Here is a 19,520-nt window from a genome sequence, read left to right on the forward strand (position 1 = left end):
CTGGTTAACAGAACTTATTAGCCAAATTCTTAGCTGAGAAATTTACCTGTTATCGGTTATACAACCAGATGGAACCATTGCTCATTGCCATCTAGTAATATTTTATTTGGGTGCTATGAAATGCCAGAAAATCATGTTTTTTAAACATTTTCCGATCACATGCTAGACTTGTAAGCATGCCGCCATTTTGATTGACAGCTCTGCACAGGGCCCTAGCCTAGTGATGCAGACCAGAGAGTCAAAGCTATGTAGAAGGAAGCACAAACAACGGCGAATTATGACCAACTGTAATTAAGAGGTGTGAAGTTGCATTTGAATGTTTCTGTGGGCCTTCCACGCAATCGAGCAACTTTACCTGGGCGCTTCCTTCTCTGTTATCGGCAAATTTTTATGTATCTGTTGGGAGAAAGTGTCTGTCACTCGTGTTAATGCGAGTTTTTGGCAAGTAACAATGCAAGATTGTTTTCACGGCATTCGGTCATTGTCAGGTCGACATAAAAACCCAGTGATTACTTTAGAGCACCATCTTGCAAAATACCAGCAAAGATAAAAGGAAGACATTCAGGTGCACAAGAATCAGCAGTAAAAGTGGCTCAGAAGATGTTTTTGGATAAAATGACAGAGTGTTGGTGAGTTTGGAAACCAGGGTTGATCAAAAAAAAAAGGTCAATCTATTCATATCTTTTGAAAAATGAATTAACTGGTTTACTTCACCGCAAACGCTTTTTCAAAATTTTCTTTCTTTACTCAGAAAATGTATCATTAACGCACACTTTTCTCTTCCCCATGGCATACTAAACTTATTCACTGCTTAGCTGATGTAAGACTTACGCCGTGTTACTGCACATGTAATTGCCTTATAACTCATTAACTTTGCTAAGTCCCATCATGGCAATGGCCCTTTTCAACAGAGGTTTGGCTTGGTCATCAGTTTGACTGGGGCGCATGCCGGTTGAAAAACTCATAAAAAGACACATTTTTCTGTGCAAACTAAAAAAAAAATTACCTCCAATGTTAGATACCTTTTTGATTAATATAAACACATAAAAAACTCAAAAAATTATTTTAAGGCCATTTTACCCTATTACACCCCTTAAATATGATTTCATTTAGTGTCAGAAATGCTCAATAGGCATAACTTATAGAACTCTCAAGTGCTGCATTTATTTCAGTTTTTTGTTCTTAACAGCAAAGCTGAAACAAAAGACTGACAGACAAAAATCTCATCTGTTAAAAAGCTATAGAAATGAAAAAAAATTAACAAAAAGAAAATAGAAGATTAAGATATATAGGAAGAAATTGCAATTCAGATCAGATGAGAATTCAGGATTATTTAAAGGGGGGGTCCATGTTTTTTTTTAAGAATGACAGGCCTCAGATGTGAAGCTGACCCTTACCCCCTTGGTGTGGGTTTTGGTGTTTTTGAGGGCAAACAGTGCCATTTAGTGCATGTTAGAACTATGATTCAGCTCTTCAAAATTCTAATATCAAGTGGGAAATATTGGTGTGATTTTTTCCAGAAACCGAAGGGAGGGTCAGAACCTCTCTCTTACTATAATACCTTTCTTCAAGCCATCTTATCACCTTACTGCATACACACCACCAAACTTACCTGAGACATCTCTTGTCTACTTTTTTTTTTGTCTTTTTTCGTCTGCTTCCATCATCCCCTTGCTTTTATTCCTTTCTCCTTCTCACCCCCCCCCCAGCTCAGTCATTCTAAATTACAGTTAAATGGGCATCTGTTTGGTGTAAACATGGCTAACATGCACTGTAAGTTGACATAGTGTATATTAATATTGCTTCTAGCATGATGTCTTTAATAGCGGGTTAGCAGGAAGGTTTTTGTAGCATGCATTTTTTTTTCTTTTTTTATGTACAGACACAGATGTGTCTGTACATATAGCCGTCATCTGCGTCTGTTGTCGCCGTCGTTGCCGTCGTTGCCGTCGTTGCCGTCGTCGCCGTGCACTTTTACCGATAACACAATAAGTGGAAAACTGTTTTTTCTTTTTGTTTGAAACTTACAGAACTGATGAATATTCATAATACGCAGGTCGAGTTCGAAAATCAGCATGATCGGGTCACTTATATGGAATTTATGCTGTTTTTTCACCCTTTTCAGTATATATGCAGCACCGATAACACGATAAGTGGAAAACCATTTCACTTTTTGGCTTGAAACTTACAGAACTGATGAATATACATAATACGGAAGTCAAGTTCGAAAATCAGCGTGATTGGGTCATTTTTAGTGAATTTAGGCTATTTTTTCTCTTTTTTCAGCATATGTGCAGCACCGATAACACGATAAGTGGAAAACCATTTTACCTTTTGGCTTGAAACTTACCGAACTGATAAATATTCATAATATGCAGGTCAAGTTCGAAAATCAGCACGATCGGGTCACTTATAGGGAATTTATGCTGTTTTTTCACTTTTTTCAGTATATACGCAACACTGATAACACAATATAAGAAAAACAGATTGGCCAATTGTCATTATACTCACAGGAGGGGCCAATCTTACTTAAATGCAGGTTGAGTTTGAAAATCAGCATAATCAGTCCATTATTTTAGAAGTTATGCTGTTTTTTCCCATTTCCTCACATTCAATTCTTAGGCATGTTAACAGTCCCATTATTGAACTAATAAGATACCTAAAAGTGTTTGTTTGACATTTCCTGCATCTTTACAACATTGTTAGTTGATTTTTTAAAAATGATGGTAAACTTGTTATCATGTATTGTGTAATAAAGTGTCAAAAATGGAAATAAACTCATATCATTGCAGTTTGTCAAATGCATTCATCCACTATGTTCAGAATCTCAGAATGGAGGAAGTTGGACATTTAACACTGTTCTATTGATACTTTTCCCATCTCATCAGTATTCTTCATTGGTCATATAAAAATGACAGTAAACTGTTTATTTTGTTTTATGTTAAAAAAGTGTTAAAAATGGAAATAAACCCATTTCAGAACAGTGCTGTCTTGTTTACATTTTGGCATTTTCAATATGTGACTTTGAAGTTCCATGGGCCTGAAGACTTTTGCTTGTCACATTTTCTGAATAACCATGATACTAATATTTTATAATTAAAAATTGATGGTCATTATGCTGTAAAACATTATGTAATATTGCATCAAAATTTGAAGAAACCCCTATTTTGGGCACTGCTCCCATGATGACCATTTAAGGAAAATCATGTCACTTACTGTTCTCAAACTTACAGGAAAGAAACATGGGACTAAAATACAGCTTCAGTAGGCAATGCAGTCTGTTTGGTAAATTTTTCTGGCAATTAAACAGTTTTTTGTGAAAATTTAATTTTTCACATATTGGCATTTCCAAGGTGTGACTTAGAACCTCCACGGGCTTGAAGACCCATGCTAGTCACATTTTGTGAAAATCCATGACACTTATATTTTATTATTAAAAATCGATGGTCATTATGCTGTTAAGCATTATGTAATGTTGCATCAAAATAGAAGAAAACACAATTTTTGGAGCTGCTGCCTTGATGACCATTATGGGAAAACCGTGTTACTTATGACTGTCAAACTTTCAAAAAAGAAACACAGGACTAAAATGCAGCCTGAGTTAGAAAAGCAGTCTAATTGGCTTCTTTTTCTGGAAGTTATACATTTTAGTGTAATATTCATTATCTTTTTGGCATATTCATTGTGGGACTTGGAGCTCCCATGGACATGAAGCCAAATGGTAATCATATTTTCTACATGTCCATCCTATTTATAGTCAATAAACAAAAATTGGTGATAATTATTCTCTAATTTATTATGTAATGTTACATCAAAATTGACAACAATATTTTTGCACTGCTACTGCAAACATTATGAAAAGAAAACTGTGCCACTTATTATAATTTTAAACTTACAAGTACGATTTTTAGGATTGGCCTTCAGCTCATGAGAAAACCAGCTCTATTGGATTATCATGTTTATTGTTTTTATGCATTCTTTGTGAAATTTTCATTTTTCTCATTCTGGCACTTTCTAAGTATAAACTTGAACTCTGATGGGCCTGGAGCCTTATGCTTTTACTTTCGTCTGTGTTACCTGTTGTGCATAAGTTGATGTTGACTGTGCAGTTAAACATAATGTATTATTGCATCAGGATTGGTAGTCTCCTATTTTGGTCATTATGGTTTTGTGCTTTTCTTAAGGTGTGACTTATGGGCCTGAAGACCTTTGAGTGGGTCAGTCTGTAAATTACCCTTGGGTATCACTAGATTAATTTCAGAGTTATAAAGTCATTTGCTTTAATAGGCCATTAAATGAGATTACGTAAAGCACACTTGTTGATATTTCCCTGTAAACTCCCAAAGGTGAAGCTCTCTGCTAGATTAATAATAAGGAAGCAGTGATAATTATGCAGGTAAATTTTGTTTAATATTGCAAATAAGTTTTAAATATATATATATATATATATATATATATATATATATATATATATATATATATATATATATATATATATATATATATATCAAACTGGAAGATTAAAAGTTTGAATAGCATCTTCATTGGAATTATATTTACCTCAAGCTCTGCCAAGGAGGTTATATTTTCACCCCTGTTTGTCTGTCATCCACATAACACAAAAAAGTTATGGACCGATTTTGCAGAAATTTTCAGAAACTGTCGGAAGTGGGCCAAAGAGGACAATGATTAATTTTTGGTGGTGGTCCGGATCAATAATCAATCAATTATCAATAATAATCAACAATTGCTGCCTTGGCAGAGGCCTGCACTCTCAAAGTGCTTTTCTAGTTTTGTTGTTTTCCTTTATAATTTTTTCTCAAACACTTGCATTTGTGACTTTTAACTCTCATCTGCCTGGGGCTCTGCACATTTTCTGTATTTCTACATAAGCAGTTGTATTGTTTTTTATGTCTTTAAACATTATGTAATATTATTTTATGCACTGTCATCATTTTTCAAATATTGAGACTTTCATAATGTGAATTTGAACTCTCATGGTCCTGAAACTGTAATCTTATTGAAGGGGTGAATTGAGACCATCTTCTGGGTCTTCCGGAAGACAGTCAGGTTATTAAGTTTATATTGACTGGTATCTATTTTTTTCTGTTGGAAGACCATCAAAATGGAGGATGGATCAACATAGATACTTTGTAATACTGTCAGAAAATATCTCTGGGTCTGCTCCTGTTATTGACCATGTTACCTGTTGTGCAAGATTAAAATTCAGTGTTGACTGACAGTGCTATTATAAGCATTATTTATTATTGCATCAAAATTGACAAAATGACCTTTTTTGCATCTTTATTTTCTGTTTTTTGTCTGTACATTTGACAGCTTTGCTGCTTTGTTTCTTTTTTTGTTTTGATTTAAGATACGTACGCACACATTCACTCATGCATGCATGCACACACATGCTTGTCACAGTGTCTGTTTTCCCCTTGTTTTATATACAGCAATGTCCCTTTTATGTTGTCCTATTCATATAAAGATTTTGTTTGTAATGTAGCACATATATTGGTATTTTTGTTTTTGGAAAAATGGTTTTATTTTGTAATAAGTGCAATAGTTTAGGTGGTACAGTTTTTAATATTTTATTTATTGATTACATTGTTTTTATTTTGAAGGTATTCATATTGTTTTAAATGTTCAGATAGCATGAACTTTATATAAGTGCTAATGACATTGTGTTAAAAAAATCTGGATTTTAAGTGATTAGCATGTACAGAAAGATTAGAGTGTTTTAACATACATGTAAACAGTTATTCTTGTGCTCGGATGTTAAATAGTTCACCATAGCATTAAAAAAATCTACACATCAGCAAAAATATTATATTATATGACCAGATGTTCTTTGTTTTCTCTGTACCAGAGGTGTGCTGACCCCAGGAGAGAGTAAGACCCTGGGGTTCCAGGTGGGCCATGTGAAGGGTGCAGATCAAGGTTTGGCCAAGGTGCGACTGGCAGCATATCACATCCACTCTGGGAAAGTATGTACATCATGCTGAACCTGTCCCCCTTTTTATGTGACAATGACAGTGACAGCACCTTTATTCTCATAAACAAAACAGAATATGATGCACATTTAATTTAACCAGGAGATTTGACTCTCTCTATTATGATACGAATATATTTGATAAAGTAATTTCTTATTTTGTATGTTGAGTAATTTGTCAAACTTATAAACATTAGTGGTAGTGCATGTATGTATTAAACAGTTGTGTGATATTATGACAGGATCCAAGATGGTTTGAATATATGTACAGCTATCACTAATTGCTTGTGTTTCAGATTGTCCAGTCTGTCACAGGGCCAGTAACTTGCAGCACCAGTGGTGTAGGAGCTGACTTCAAATACAAGTATCACGTCTTTGGGCAGCAAGAGGCCATATTCCAAGGAGTAAACATTCAGCCTGATATAGTGATCATTGCTAGAGTGTATCTAAGTAAGAATGATCTCCAGAGAAGGAGGACGGGAGATGATGACGATGACTCACATTTTGATGAAAGTACTCTGGTTGCCTGGGGGGCAGTGCCTCTAGTTGTCACCAGTGGCAGGAGGAGTAAGTGGGAAGTAATGGGGAATACTGACACATATAGATAGAAGAAATTGACAGTTTTGAAGTAGATTACATTCTGTATGTTTACACTAATCACTGAAATAATTATCAGCTGTGTAAAGAGTGTCTTTAACATGTAAGCTTTGGTAAAGCAAGCATTATTTCACACTCATAGGACAGGATCCATATTACATGTATGACTTAAATTTCTAGGTGATATGTATAGCAGTTATCATAGAAGTAACATCAACCAGTCCACTGTGAATACTGGCACACACACAGTGCTGCTGTATGAGCCTCCAGTACCAGAGACAGACACTTTCTCCCTGGAGATGGGATGGAAGCCCCAGGGAGTTAGGAGGTTCAGACGAGCCACATTACGGCTTAGACTGTTCCATGGTAAACCCCGCCCTGGCTCCCTCACTCCAAGTGAAGCATCAGACCAAGAAGATGATACTCTGCCTAAGGTATTTGTCAAATGCCTTGTTTATCTTTGTATATCTTTAAATTTATTTTTTTGAGAGAGAGAGAGAGAGAGAGAGAGAGAGAGAGAGAGAGATTATTTCTCTCTCTCTCTGTTTATTTTTAGACTGATGTGGTATGTTATTATTTTTCCTAGTATGATGTTGTATGTTTTTTGTTAAATGATGGGAGATTTCAAACCCTAACACATGTCAGATATGTATGAAAAAGCAAACAATGTTTTTAGACAATTGAACATATGGGCCAACCAGTACTTATAATGTTTTTGATTACCTTTTATTTGGTGATTCTTTTTGTATAATTTCCAGAATGCTTGGCTACCATGCAAGAGGAGCTCACCTCCAAGTGAACCCTACAATCAAGACCAGGGATTTGATATTTACATAGATGCATGCAAAAATATGCCAGATGGTGTCACATTTTCTAAGGTATGAAAACTGGTTAAAAAAAACACTTTCACTGAAGAAGTTTTGTGAAGAGCTTTGGTGACAGCAACATATTCAGATATAATAAAATCTCCTTCAGTAATTGTGGTTTGATGGTCAGATATAAGTTACAAGAATTTTTCTTATCCCAGGTTGCTGGTAGAATCCTCAGTAGAGATGCTGGTAGTTTCTTTGGTGCTGATGTGGATGCTGCAATTCAGATAACCAGTGATGACATTTACAATCCTGTGTATAACTATAGGCTAGAGATGAGGGACCCAAACATCTCACCTACAGCTACATTATTACTAAAGGTAATCAGATCTGCCGTTCTGTGTGGAATTGCATTTTTTTAGTTTGATTTGCTTTTTACATAAAAAGAATTAACCAGAAACTTGTTAATTACTCTGTGAAATTATTCTTTGTTATTTTTGTAGATCTATACACGTGAGAGATTTGTGGAAGACCATCCCTTAGTCAATGCTTATGCAGTTCTCAACATTTTTGTTGAATCTGGAACTGAGACTCAGCCAGAAGATGACAATACTGATGCCCAGGTACTGCTAGAAAACTGTGCTTCATATTGAAAGTATTTTGTACAGCCATATAAAATTGCTGGTTTAGATTGATTGTGTGAGCTCATTTCAATGAACGTCATGCAGCATTCAAGTGTTACATGTGTTATCTTTGATTATGTCAGTATTCAGATCATAGACCAAAGTTGTTCTTTCAGATATCTTCGAACAAACTGTTCACATCTATATCTTCCAGATCTCTCTGAATGAGGGTGCCCACCAGTTGCGTCTATATTTCAGTGGACCTCAGGCAGGGGAACCAATTACAGGCTCATGCCTACACGACACAGCTGCGGGATACATTTCTGGGGCCACTATCTTGGTTAGATTGGTCAGCGCTGCCTTAGATAGCAATGGTCAACCTCTTGAGGTTAGTAGATTGATGGCATGGCCAGCTTGTAATCAATGAATTAAAGTCATAATAACTCTTCGTTTTGGCCAAAAATTGGATTTTCCTGGAGTAAACAGCAATTTTCCCGTACTTAACAATGGTCAACGACCCCATTCCTGCATTCAAAGCTAGTCCAGGGTTTTTTTCCTAAACGTTTGGTTTTTTTTGTTTAAATCTCTTAAGAGATTTTAACTGACATAGCCCTCTCTGTCATTGCATAGTCATGCGATATCGAGTGATAGTTTCTGGTGACCTACTTAAAACCGCGGGAAAAGCAGACAGCAACAACACTATATAACAATAATATAAGATTCATAACATATATTCATCTTATTGCTCAAAATGCATTTATATCTACAATGTGTGCAATTCTGGACTATTCATTATCCGACGCACTGTACAGAAACTCGCAACTTATGTCTGCGTATTGCATCAGGCGTTTGGCGCCAGATGTTATTTTGGTCTTGAATGAACGCGAGAATCCACGTGACACACAAACGTCATTGGCAACGGATGCCTTAAAGACCGGGAAGCAAGGCATCGAAAGCCCTATTGACAAGCACAGATTATAGTTTTACTACAATAACGGCTGTTTTAGTGGTAAAATGCAATAGAATATATTTCCATACGTTGTTTACAATGTATTTCCTGCGGAATTTTGAATCTCAAAGGAAGAGTTATTATTGCTTTTAACATACATATCCCATGCAAAAACTTCATCAACATTTATATTATTGAGGATGTTAAATGCGCTGTTAAAAGGGAATGCACCATTGTTAGTTTCATATATACAAAGACCAGATACATAAAAAATGACTGAAGATGTCCTGTGCTCTGGGTCCCAGCCAAAGCTGGTCTATCTGTCAAGGACACGTTCTCGTTCAAAGAGACCATGTCCCCAACCAGCCTGGGAACCTCCATGACACTTTTAGTTTTACTCTCAGAAAGACAAGAGGGTTCCATCAGTTGGGGGGAGGGGGAATGATCACAGTTTACGGGAAATATAATCATCAATTCACAAATCACAGTAAAATCAATCTTAAAGTCATAATAACTTCGTTTTGGCCAAAAATTGGATTTTCCTGGAAAAAACGGCATTTTCCCGTACTTACCAATGGTCAACGACCCCATTCCTGCATTCAAAGTTAATCCAGGGTTTTTTCCCTAAATGTACGTTTTTTTGTTAAAATCTCTTAAGAGATTTTAACTGACGGCGCCCTCTCTTACGTTGCATAGTCACTGGTGACCTACTTAAAACCGCGGGAAAAGCAGACAACAACAACAATATATAACAATAATATAAGATTCCTGAGATATATTCGTCTTTTGGTTAAAAATGCATTTATATCCACAATGTGTGCCATTCTGGGCTTTTTGTTATCCGACGCACTGTACAAAAACTCGCAACTTACGTCTGCGTCTGCATCAAAGCGTTTTGCGCCATGTTATTTTGGTCTCGAATGAACGCGAGAATCCGCGTGACACCCTTACGTCATTAGCAACGGATGCCTTAATGACCGGGAAGAAAGGCATCGAAAGCCCTATTGACAAGCACAGATTTTAGTTTTACTACAATAACGGCTGTTTTAGTGGTAAAATACAATAGAATATATTTCCATGCGTTGTTTACAATGTATTTCTTGCAGAATTTTGAATCTCAAAGGAAGAGTTATTATTGCTTTAATTCATTTTCCACTGATAATACACTCTGAAAATCATGATTAACCTGGGATAATGATTTAGTTTCACGAAAGGCAGAGAATAAAGAGTTTCATTCATGAGTCTCAGGAATGTGGTGATTCACAAATCATGCTAAATAAAATTAATTGTTCACCCAGCTTTGGTAATAAAAAGTTGCAGTAATGGGTAACCAAAATGCCCAGTGGGACCCTCAGACAAGTTCCTCCCAAACTGACTGGAAACAACCATTTCACTTTCACCTTCACTTTCAGATAGACCAGGTCCCTCAAACTGACTGGGAAGGTCTTGGTCTCTGGGTGCCTGCTCCAGCTTACAGTAGTAGAGTTTATCTATCAATGTCATGTGAACCAGGCCCACAGGAAGTCTCCATTCTCCAGGTGTTGGCACAGAGGACCCCCATCACAGCACAGAAGTCCATAGAACTGGTGGCAGAGCAGAGAGAACTAAGAAACCTGAGGACAGAGGATAGCATAGCCAACTTCATCACTGTAAGTGGATATGCTTGTGTGACAACATGGTATTGCACCCGTTTTCTTATGTCACATTTTATTCTGATTATGATAAGCTAATTTGTATTAAGTATGGAAAAGATAAACTTTTGACAAATGAAAGAAATTGTCACTTTTCTGACTATATACTTGTTTCAGAAACAAGTACTGGGACTACCAAAAATATGATTGAACTATTTAATTTTGGTCATTTCAGGAGCAGCTAATCAAACCTCCGGGAGTACAGCCATCAGACATGCATCCTGCCTATGTAGTGCCCTACAGCCCAAAACACGGCATTAAGGTATAGTGATATGAGTAAAACAACTACAAAAGGTATACTGCCAATTTATTGGATAGTAATGTTGTTTTTTTTTCTGGCTGCAAAAGATCCACTTTCAACTGTTTCTTGTCATATTTTCACCCAGGTGCGTGTAGATGGTGCTGTAAACCTCCCTTGGACCAACTTCACTCATGCTCAGATCTGCCTGAATCCACCAGGAGCTTTCTACAAGGTAAACAGATGTGTGCATATACTTTACAGCTATTTGGAATTTTTGATATTATAAACGCCTACTGTGGTCTAAAGATGACTGACCTTCACATGTTTAAATTTTTTATGCTCCAGGGTAACCCTCATGCAGCTTATGATAAACCTGTCTTCACAGAAAAACTGATGTTAACAAGCACCAACAAGAACCCACAGTGGGAGGATGGGTTTATGGTAGGTGTTATAACCCAAACCCATGATAGTGTGGTGGGGTAAGGGTAGTTATAGTGTGTTGAAGGTAATGTAACCCACAGTAGTATGCTGGGTTCTGGGTTAGCAGTATAACCCACAAAGGTAGGGTGGGTTCAGTGTATGTATATATAACCCACGGTTAGGATGGATTCAGGGAAGATATAATAACCCACGGTTATAGTGTGGGTTGAGGGTTGATAGTATAACCCACTGTCATAGGATGGGTTGAGGGTTGATATATAATATAACCCATAGTCATAGGATAGGTTAAGGGTTGATAATATAACCCACAGTCATGGGATGGGTTGAGGGTTGATATATAATATAACCTTAAAAACACACACAGAGTCGGGCAAAATGACCTTTATTTCCCAGGATCTAGAACACTATAAATAAGTAGAACAGACAAACTCAATATTAATAGATTGGATCATAAATAAATTAAACCATTTCTGCAACAGATCATGAAAAGTCCCAACCCAAAGTAGGGATTATTGTGATGAAAGTCTAGTTAAAATAAGCATTTCAGTTCATTGCACAGTGGAGCAATCACAATCACTGCATTTGCACTTAATTAAATTGCACATGACACAGTTCATGTTCACACTTGAGCATGCATCTGGCGACATAAAAGTTGTGTGTGGACTCACAAAACCTTATAGTTTCTGCACTGCTGATGTAACAACATCTAGCTTCATAGCTGTAGACGGTTTGATATATTCGTAGACGGCGTCACTCTTCCAATCCCCCATGGCTTTGACCATGGCAAGGGGTGTACCTACGGACATCAGCCAAGTTGCTCCCCCTCTGCGAAGGCTGTGGGTGTTGTAGGTGGCTGAGGAGAGTCCAATATCTTTCAAAGCCTGGATGAGGCGACGACGAAACAGAGATTGCGTAAGCACAGATAAATTTCCTTTCTCATCTGTGTAGGAGAAGAGGGGTGTGTCAGGCGCTGCAAGCTGGGCACCCAGGAATTTTAACAATGTTGTGATGGGACAGAGGGCAGAACCTGCTATGTAAGGCAGCACAACTGTATGTGGCGGGTGTCCATACTGATTTGTCTTTGACTTGGCTATCCTAAGTATGCCCCCTTTCCCCATCACAGAAAAATCTTTCCGACACAAAGAATGTCCTGGTTCAGACTGGGATTTCACTGTCACGTTGCTTACTCGAAGAAGTCCAAAGAAAGCACAAAGGCAAGCGGCCCATTGTTGTAGGTCCAGCAAGTTGCTGAGGTTGAATGTGCCATGGAGTTTATAAAGGTGCTCTGGAAGTAGCGGCAGTTTTTGGTTCCCTTGATCTCCCTTGTGTCGTCTTATTCCCCCTAGGATGGTCTTAAGCTCCCATGATGTAAGAGGATTGCCTAGGCCAAACTCCATGTGCAGTATCCTGATGATGTTTAGGTATTGAAGGACTGTCGAGACAGCACAAGAGCGTGCCAGAAAGGCAGCATAGCGGCACACGTTCTTACTTGACACCGGGAGTGGTGCACAGTTAATGGCATTGCAGAAGTTAATGTATGAATTAAAGTGTGTTCTGTAAGTCACTTTTGTGGATGTAGCGAATAGCTGAGACTTCCAAAAGGCAACTTCTTGGTCTAGTTCTCTACATAGCTTCGTGGCAGTATTCCCTGTGAATACAGAAACATAAGTGAATGAGCAGTCATGTGGTTATTAAGGTAGTATGCGGGTGGTAATATATTTAGGCATGAGTACCACAGATTTATCAGGTCAGTTAATTGGAAGGCTTTTCCTGGCTCATGTAAACGCGAGATTGTATCAGCAAGGACATTGTCCGTCCCCATTATGTGAGACGCTTCCAACGCAAAGTTACAATGCAGAGCCAGGCTCGATAGCTCTTTTAAAAGATTATTACACATGACGTTGGGTGAGGCCCCTTTGTTTATGATGTCCATAGCCACTTTGCTATCTGTATGAATAACAACACGCTTGTTCTTCCATGTCACTCCCCATCTATGCGCTGCCAGGACTACAGCTGCGAGTTCCTGGACGTTAATATGCTGAACGCTCTGAACTGGGCTGTCTGAAAGCCAGTTGGTATAGAACCAATCCCCGTAGTGGAAAGCTCCCCCTGCGGTGCTACTAGAGTCTGTGTAAACATGTACTTGCTCGCGCATGTCCCATATCAGACGCGTATTGTTTCCCATTTGTAACCACGCAAGCCACCAGTCTATTTCATTGTGAATGTCCTTCACTCGGCATTTGTGCGATGGTTGCTTAAGTTCTCTAATCTTATAAAAAATTGGACGTAGGTGGGTCTTACCCCATGGAATCACATTGGCTGCCCACGACAGTCTGCCCGCCAACGATTCCAGCTGCCTTCTGGTGGCACGTGTACGGCGACTGAAAGAACTTAATATCTGGCAAAGTTCCTCCACTTTTCCCTTCTCAAGTGAAAGTGTACCTTGCGTTGTATCAATCACTGTACCCAGAAAGGTCAGTTTGGTAGTAGGGTCAACAGCCTTTTTCCAATTAATTCTGAAGCCCAGCTGCCGGAGAAGGGCGATGAGCTCATTGTACGTAGTAAAACACTCTTCACGAGTCTTGCCCACCACTAAAAAGTCATCCAGATACACCACCAGTTTGTGTCCCCGCTTTTCCATTATCCTTTTCACAGCCTGGGTGATGCGATGGAAAATCATAGGTGATTTCCTGGCTCCGAACGGGAGTCTAGTGTCTGCTAACACTTGTTCTGCCGATGACCCTTGAAAATGCCACTGAAGGCCTGTGAGGCAGTACTGCGAAGGGTGGAGTGGCACTGAGCGATATGCAGAATGGAGATCAATTTTTGCGAGTAAATAGCCCGGCTTGATAAGAGATAGCGCATTTTCTAGTTTCTCACACTGGAAAGGTAGCTTTGAAGCATAGTCATTTACCGCATTTCCTGTTGGCCGACTGTAATCATGGATTACGCGCACACCTCCGTCTGGCTTAGGTACAGCCGATAACGCACTAATAACTCTTGGAGACATGTGTGGCTTAATCAAATGTCCCTCCCGTAGTTCAGAAAGGAGTTGTTCCTCAACTTTGGACTTAAAGTCTGGGTGCAGCGCTGATTTGCTGTTTTTGGTTTTTGCTGGTGCTATGTTATCCGCCTTTATATCGTCTACAATTTTAAAACCCGTCTCTATGCCCCCTATTACGAAGTCATAATCATAATCCCCTCTCATAAGTTCTTTCCATGTCTTTATGTTATTGGTTAGTGGGGATACTGTGGGGGAATCCCCGGGCATCTGTCAGTAGTCCTTATGCTGCTGTAAGCCTGGCTGCTGTTGTGATTGCTTATGAGTAAAGTCTCCATGCCCAGATGTAAGACAGGTGCTGCAGATGTGGGAAAATTTACAGTTCCTGATATTGCAGTCCAGCCGTCCATTAAACTTGAGGCAAACTGGGCGGCCTGTAGAGGGATCCGATTTACTTTGCCTTTGTTGTCTTTGGGGGCGAGTTGGTTGGTTGGCTTTTACTGATTTCAACAGCAATTGCATGAGAAAAACACTGTCAGTGCCCCACTGAAACCCCTGTGTAGCCTGGGCTTTCCTGTATTCCATGTCATAACGTAGCACCGACTGCCATTCGAAAGCTTGTGCCATGCAAGTGATCTTTGTGATGTAGCTAACGTAACTCGCTACAGTTGCCAAGTCTATGCCCTCTTTCACTATCATTTCCGAGAGGATCTTCATGCTGGCCTCGGTGTACTGCATGGGCGTTATGCTCTTTAAGGGGGGACGTCTGTCGCTGAGGGATACATTGAAGTCGCCAATCCTCACGGTCGCGCTGTCGTTTTGGCTAGTGTTGTACTGCTGTTTAAACATAATAAAGTCCCGGACGTCATAATGGCGTTTTGCGGGGTTAGAAGCACCCAGGGAATCAAACGGGTCAAAGGTGCTCTTACCTTGAGGAGGCGTTGATTCCTTATGAACTCCCTCGGTCGTCTTGGTTCCCAAAAGTTGACATAATTTCGTGTAGTCTAATTCTCCAGTGGGCGCCGCCATGTTTGTGACGTCACATCCTGTCTCCGAGGAAGATGGCGGCTGCGCTTCCGGTCCTCTGCTGCTGCCTGCCCTGGCTCCGTCCGTCTCGCAAGGAGGGTCCACTGCAGCGTCGGCGACAGGCCTTGCTGCAGTTGGTTTCGTTCTCACCTCTGTGTTTAGTGATGAAACTGCTTCCTGCAATAGCAGCAGCTGCCCTAGCGGTAGCGTCTTGCCGAAAGTTTTGTGGATCAACGTGTCCGTCAGCATCTTGCAGGATCTCGTCGAAGTGAATCCTGCTTCGCTCAGAATGGTCATCGTCTGATCGCTGAGTTCGTACTCGTTTCTCCAAGCCTGGAACTCCTCGCCCATGGTGCCGCCGTAGTAGATGTAGTAAAACGAGTATTTAATGAGAGCAAAGCAGAATAAGCTTAAACAGCAAGGTCGGTGTGCTAACGCTAAAAATTATGCATGTTTCAGCTGGCGGCGCCAAACAAAGACTGCCCCAGGAGTGAAATATTAATAGGGCCTACAAAGTTAAGCTGAATGACCATTGGCCACGCTACCGGATGTTTTTCACGTGGCCTAGTTACTAAGAGCTGATAGGACAAAATTGTTTTTCACATGACTAGTAACAACCCTGGGAAACAAAGGCCAGCTGCAGGCACCTTCCCTGTGTGTGCTTTTAAATACTCCTTATTCTAAGGGGGCACCACAGTCATAGGATGGGTTGAGGGTTGATAATGTAACCCATTCATGGGATGGGTTGAGGGTTGACAGTATCACCCACAGTTATAGGGTTGGTTGAGTGTAGGTAGTATAACCCACTGTTGTAGAGTGTTTATTTGGAAACTAAATTGAAGTCTGGCAATATAATTTAACCTGAAATATGAATTTCAAGAGGCTAGCAGTAGAAAAAGTTTGTTTGAACACAAGTTGGCTATTAACCGTGGTCTATACATGTAACTTTTTTCCTACTTTCAGCATTTTCCCAGCAGACATCTACATAGACATATGTGTGTTGTTATTCATATACAAGAGATTGCAGTCAACATCAGTAAAGACAGCTACAAATATGGATTGATGGAGCAGGTACTTGAAAAATGATGCGGAGTGAAACAATTGGCTAATTGAAATGCTTATACTTTGCAATAAGATTTGGTTCAAAGGCCTTCACATGTAATATACAGGGATGAGGTTATTCAGACTTCAGACTATCGGAAGCTTTCTGACTTAAGTGGTACCAAAAATATCATGCCATATTTTCTGACTTTTTCACAAAATGGCAGTCTCATCCCTGATTATACATTCATACACTGTATATTCCTAGATTTTGACAGTCCCCACTATTATTTTATAACTTTGGGCAGTGACTGCACTTCCCAAACATGTTGTGTTAACTTGGGTCTATATTTTCAGTGATATGTGAATTTTGGCCTATAAATTAGGCCTGGCCAGTGCTTCATTTATGTTCAACCTGAAATTTGACCTATATTTTGTTAGGCCTGGACGGCACTCCCTGTGTTTATTGATGGTTATGTGAACTTTGACCTGTATAAACTGCCCCTGTTCAGAGGAGCTCCCAGTGCAGCTTTGCTGAAACAGCTGACCAAGGAACCAGTCTGGGAATGGACTCCTAAGGCTGTGGCTAACAAGTCTGTGAGTTTAATTATATGCAGGGGCGGATTTAGGCCGTCTTCTGGGTCTTCTGGAAGACGGTCAGATTTTCAACTTTACATTGTCAGCCATCTAATGTTTTCTGTCGGAAGACCGTCAAAAATGGAAGATGGATCAACAAAGATAATTTGGAAGACTGTCCGAAAATATCTCTGGATCCGCCCCTGATATGTATGACCATCATATGTGTGAATTTTAATGAATTTATGGCCTGTAGATTTCAGGTCAGTCTAAATTGGAAAAAGAAAAATCAATTTGAATTGCTAGTAGTTTTTATGTCAGTCTAAATTGGAAAAAAAATCAATTTGAATTGCCTCCATTTGAAATGGTTCATTAGATTAATCAATGTCTTAATTGTGGCTGTGTGTCTTCAGATTAAGAAGTTGGACTCCTTATTTTTTTTGGAAGTTTACAACTGCATATTAGTGTTTATCCTTGAAATGATTATTATTGTGTTTATCCCATCTTTCAGGTGAAGTATCTGGAAGGAGCATCTGTGTTTGCATTCATCTGTGATACAAGGAGAGAAGAGGAAATGAAGGAAAGAATGAATACGGTATGTTGGAACTCTCTGTCTCTCTCTCACTTCCAGTTTCTGCATCTCTCTCTCTTAATATATCTATATACAAGGAGTTTTATGTTCCTTTAGATGGATCCACTGGAGGACCTGCTTCCCTCTGACAGGCTTGCAGAGTATGAAGGCCGTGGTGAAGGAAGAGAGCTGAACACCATGGTGCCCCATGGGAAGACCCCACAACAGTTTGTAGAAGGATTGGCTCAGAAGTTTAAAAGTGTAAGTTCCAAGCTCTTTCTTAAGATATGAGGTAAATTATCATTATGTGGTCATTTTTAACTTGCAAGATAAAAATTACGCCATGAGTGCCATGCAGTGAATAATTTAATATTGGCTAATTTAACAGTTAATGACCAAGTAACAGACAAGGTAAGTTGCAATGTTTGGACTGTGTAGTTATTATGGAAATGAAAACTTTCTATTTCATGTAAAATTTAAAAAACTTTTCTTTGCAGCTTGTGTACAAGCTATATAGTGATGGAGGGCAGATTTCATAAGCCAGACACCCAGCAAATAACAGAATTAAATAAGATGGATATCGAAAAAAAAAAAAATCTAGCCACTACATCTGAGGAAGTTTTTAAGAATATGTGATAGAAATTAGGAATAATTTCTTAGGTGCCAATTTACTCATGTTATTTCTAAGACTTATTTAATCTTAAGCGCATGTACAAGTTTTTCCATTTAAAAACGTTTCACTGGTTTCATTTGTGAATTTTCAATATCATCCTAATTAATTTTTGTAGAAAGTTATTTACAAAGTGAAAATGTTTGCATTGTGTGTGCCATAGATAGTCCTGTCAATGCAGAGCATATAGTAAGGACCAAAGTTTTTAATAAAGTGCAATTTTTAAGACAATTGATCTTAAGGTTTTTAATGTCAACCCTCTGTTTATAAGATGATATAAAGAGTACTCTGAACACTAAATTGTAAAATACAATAGTTCTTTATTTTGCAGAAACTTAATAATTCGATCACCTCTCTCTTTGTCCATTTATATCAACTGTTATTGCTTTAATATAACTTCTACCTAGCATGCACACATTATTGCACATTGATACACAAAGCATCCCCCCCCCTCCCAAATCCAAACAGTTCATTAACTGACAAACAGTTCATTAACTGACAATAATAATATTTCAGCCAGGAGCGCTTTTAAGTCTGATATTAGTGCTACTGAACTAACAGGTATTTTATATACCCCCAAGGATACTAATTATATTCTACAAATATGTTATTACAAGAAATAGTTTGTTTCACAGTTACCTGTAATGAGCTTCATTATTTACTAAAAACTTTTATTGTATTATCAAAAATTGATGGTGATTATACTGTTAAGCATTATGTAATATTGCATCAATATGGAAAAAAAACTATTTTGGACACTGATGACCATCAAGGGAAAACCATGTTACTTATGGTACTTACTGAAAAGTGCAGCTTGTGAGGAAAATCAGTGTGATTGATTTCTGTTTTGTAAGCAATGCAGTTCTATAGAGTGCTATATGATGGTACTGTATGGACGGTGGTCGGTATGAAATTGTCCCTTGGGTTATCACTAATTAAATTAAGGTCTATAAAGTCACTTAAGGTCTATAAAGTTAATGAATCAATTTCTACATTCAAAGTTAGTCCCTGAATTTTTTCTAAAAAGTTTTTTTTCTGTTTTTGTAATAATCTCTGAAGAGATTATAACACAGTATAGCCATCTATGGAGGTCTCGTCATCCGATGACAAGCTCAGATATCAGAATAATAGCTATAACTGCCGTTTTTGTTGTAAAATGGAATATATTATATTTCTATGAGTTGTTTACAATGTCTTATTGTGAAATATACAGGCCTACCCAACTGCCAGACTCGGCACCGAATGATCCTGAATTCACCGGTAAATCGGACCACACTACCCATATTTAA

The 19,520-nt window shown here is 38.6% G+C and overlaps 1 protein-coding gene across 7 annotated transcripts in view; it reads left to right on the forward strand.

The window, feature by feature from the left end:
* Positions 1-19,520, forward strand: part of LOC106167978 (uncharacterized) — a 41,676-nt gene that overhangs the window by 20,354 nt on the left and 1,802 nt on the right. For 6 of the 7 annotated variants that reach the window (XM_087007791.1, XM_087007808.1, XM_087007816.1 and 3 more), the window contains 16 exons: positions 5,873-5,990; positions 6,292-6,562; positions 6,773-7,026; positions 7,351-7,470; positions 7,620-7,781; positions 7,905-8,024; positions 8,239-8,412; positions 10,386-10,622; positions 10,840-10,926; positions 11,051-11,137; positions 11,251-11,346; positions 16,337-16,444; positions 16,856-17,011; positions 17,502-17,585; positions 17,679-17,822; positions 18,059-18,462. In XM_087007791.1, coding sequence (XP_086863917.1) covers positions 5,873-5,990; positions 6,292-6,562; positions 6,773-7,026; positions 7,351-7,470; positions 7,620-7,781; positions 7,905-8,024; positions 8,239-8,412; positions 10,386-10,622; positions 10,840-10,926; positions 11,051-11,137; positions 11,251-11,346; positions 16,337-16,444; positions 16,856-17,011; positions 17,502-17,585; positions 17,679-17,822; positions 18,059-18,100 — 2,260 coding nt within the window. In that variant the 3' untranslated portion in view covers positions 18,101-18,462. Of the gene's footprint in view, positions 1-5,872; positions 5,991-6,291; positions 6,563-6,772; positions 7,027-7,350; positions 7,471-7,619; positions 7,782-7,904; positions 8,025-8,238; positions 8,413-10,385; positions 10,623-10,839; positions 10,927-11,050; positions 11,138-11,250; positions 11,347-16,336; positions 16,445-16,855; positions 17,012-17,501; positions 17,586-17,678; positions 17,823-18,058; positions 18,463-19,520 lie in introns of those variants that run through there. The other variant, XR_015333347.1, reaches the window with a different exon arrangement.

The sequence above is a fragment of the Lingula anatina genome, chromosome 1, assembly GCF_051362555.1.
Source record: "Lingula anatina isolate TDL-2025a chromosome 1, LinAna3.0, whole genome shotgun sequence".
Classification (NCBI taxonomy): domain Eukaryota; kingdom Metazoa; phylum Brachiopoda; class Lingulata; order Lingulida; family Lingulidae; genus Lingula; species Lingula anatina.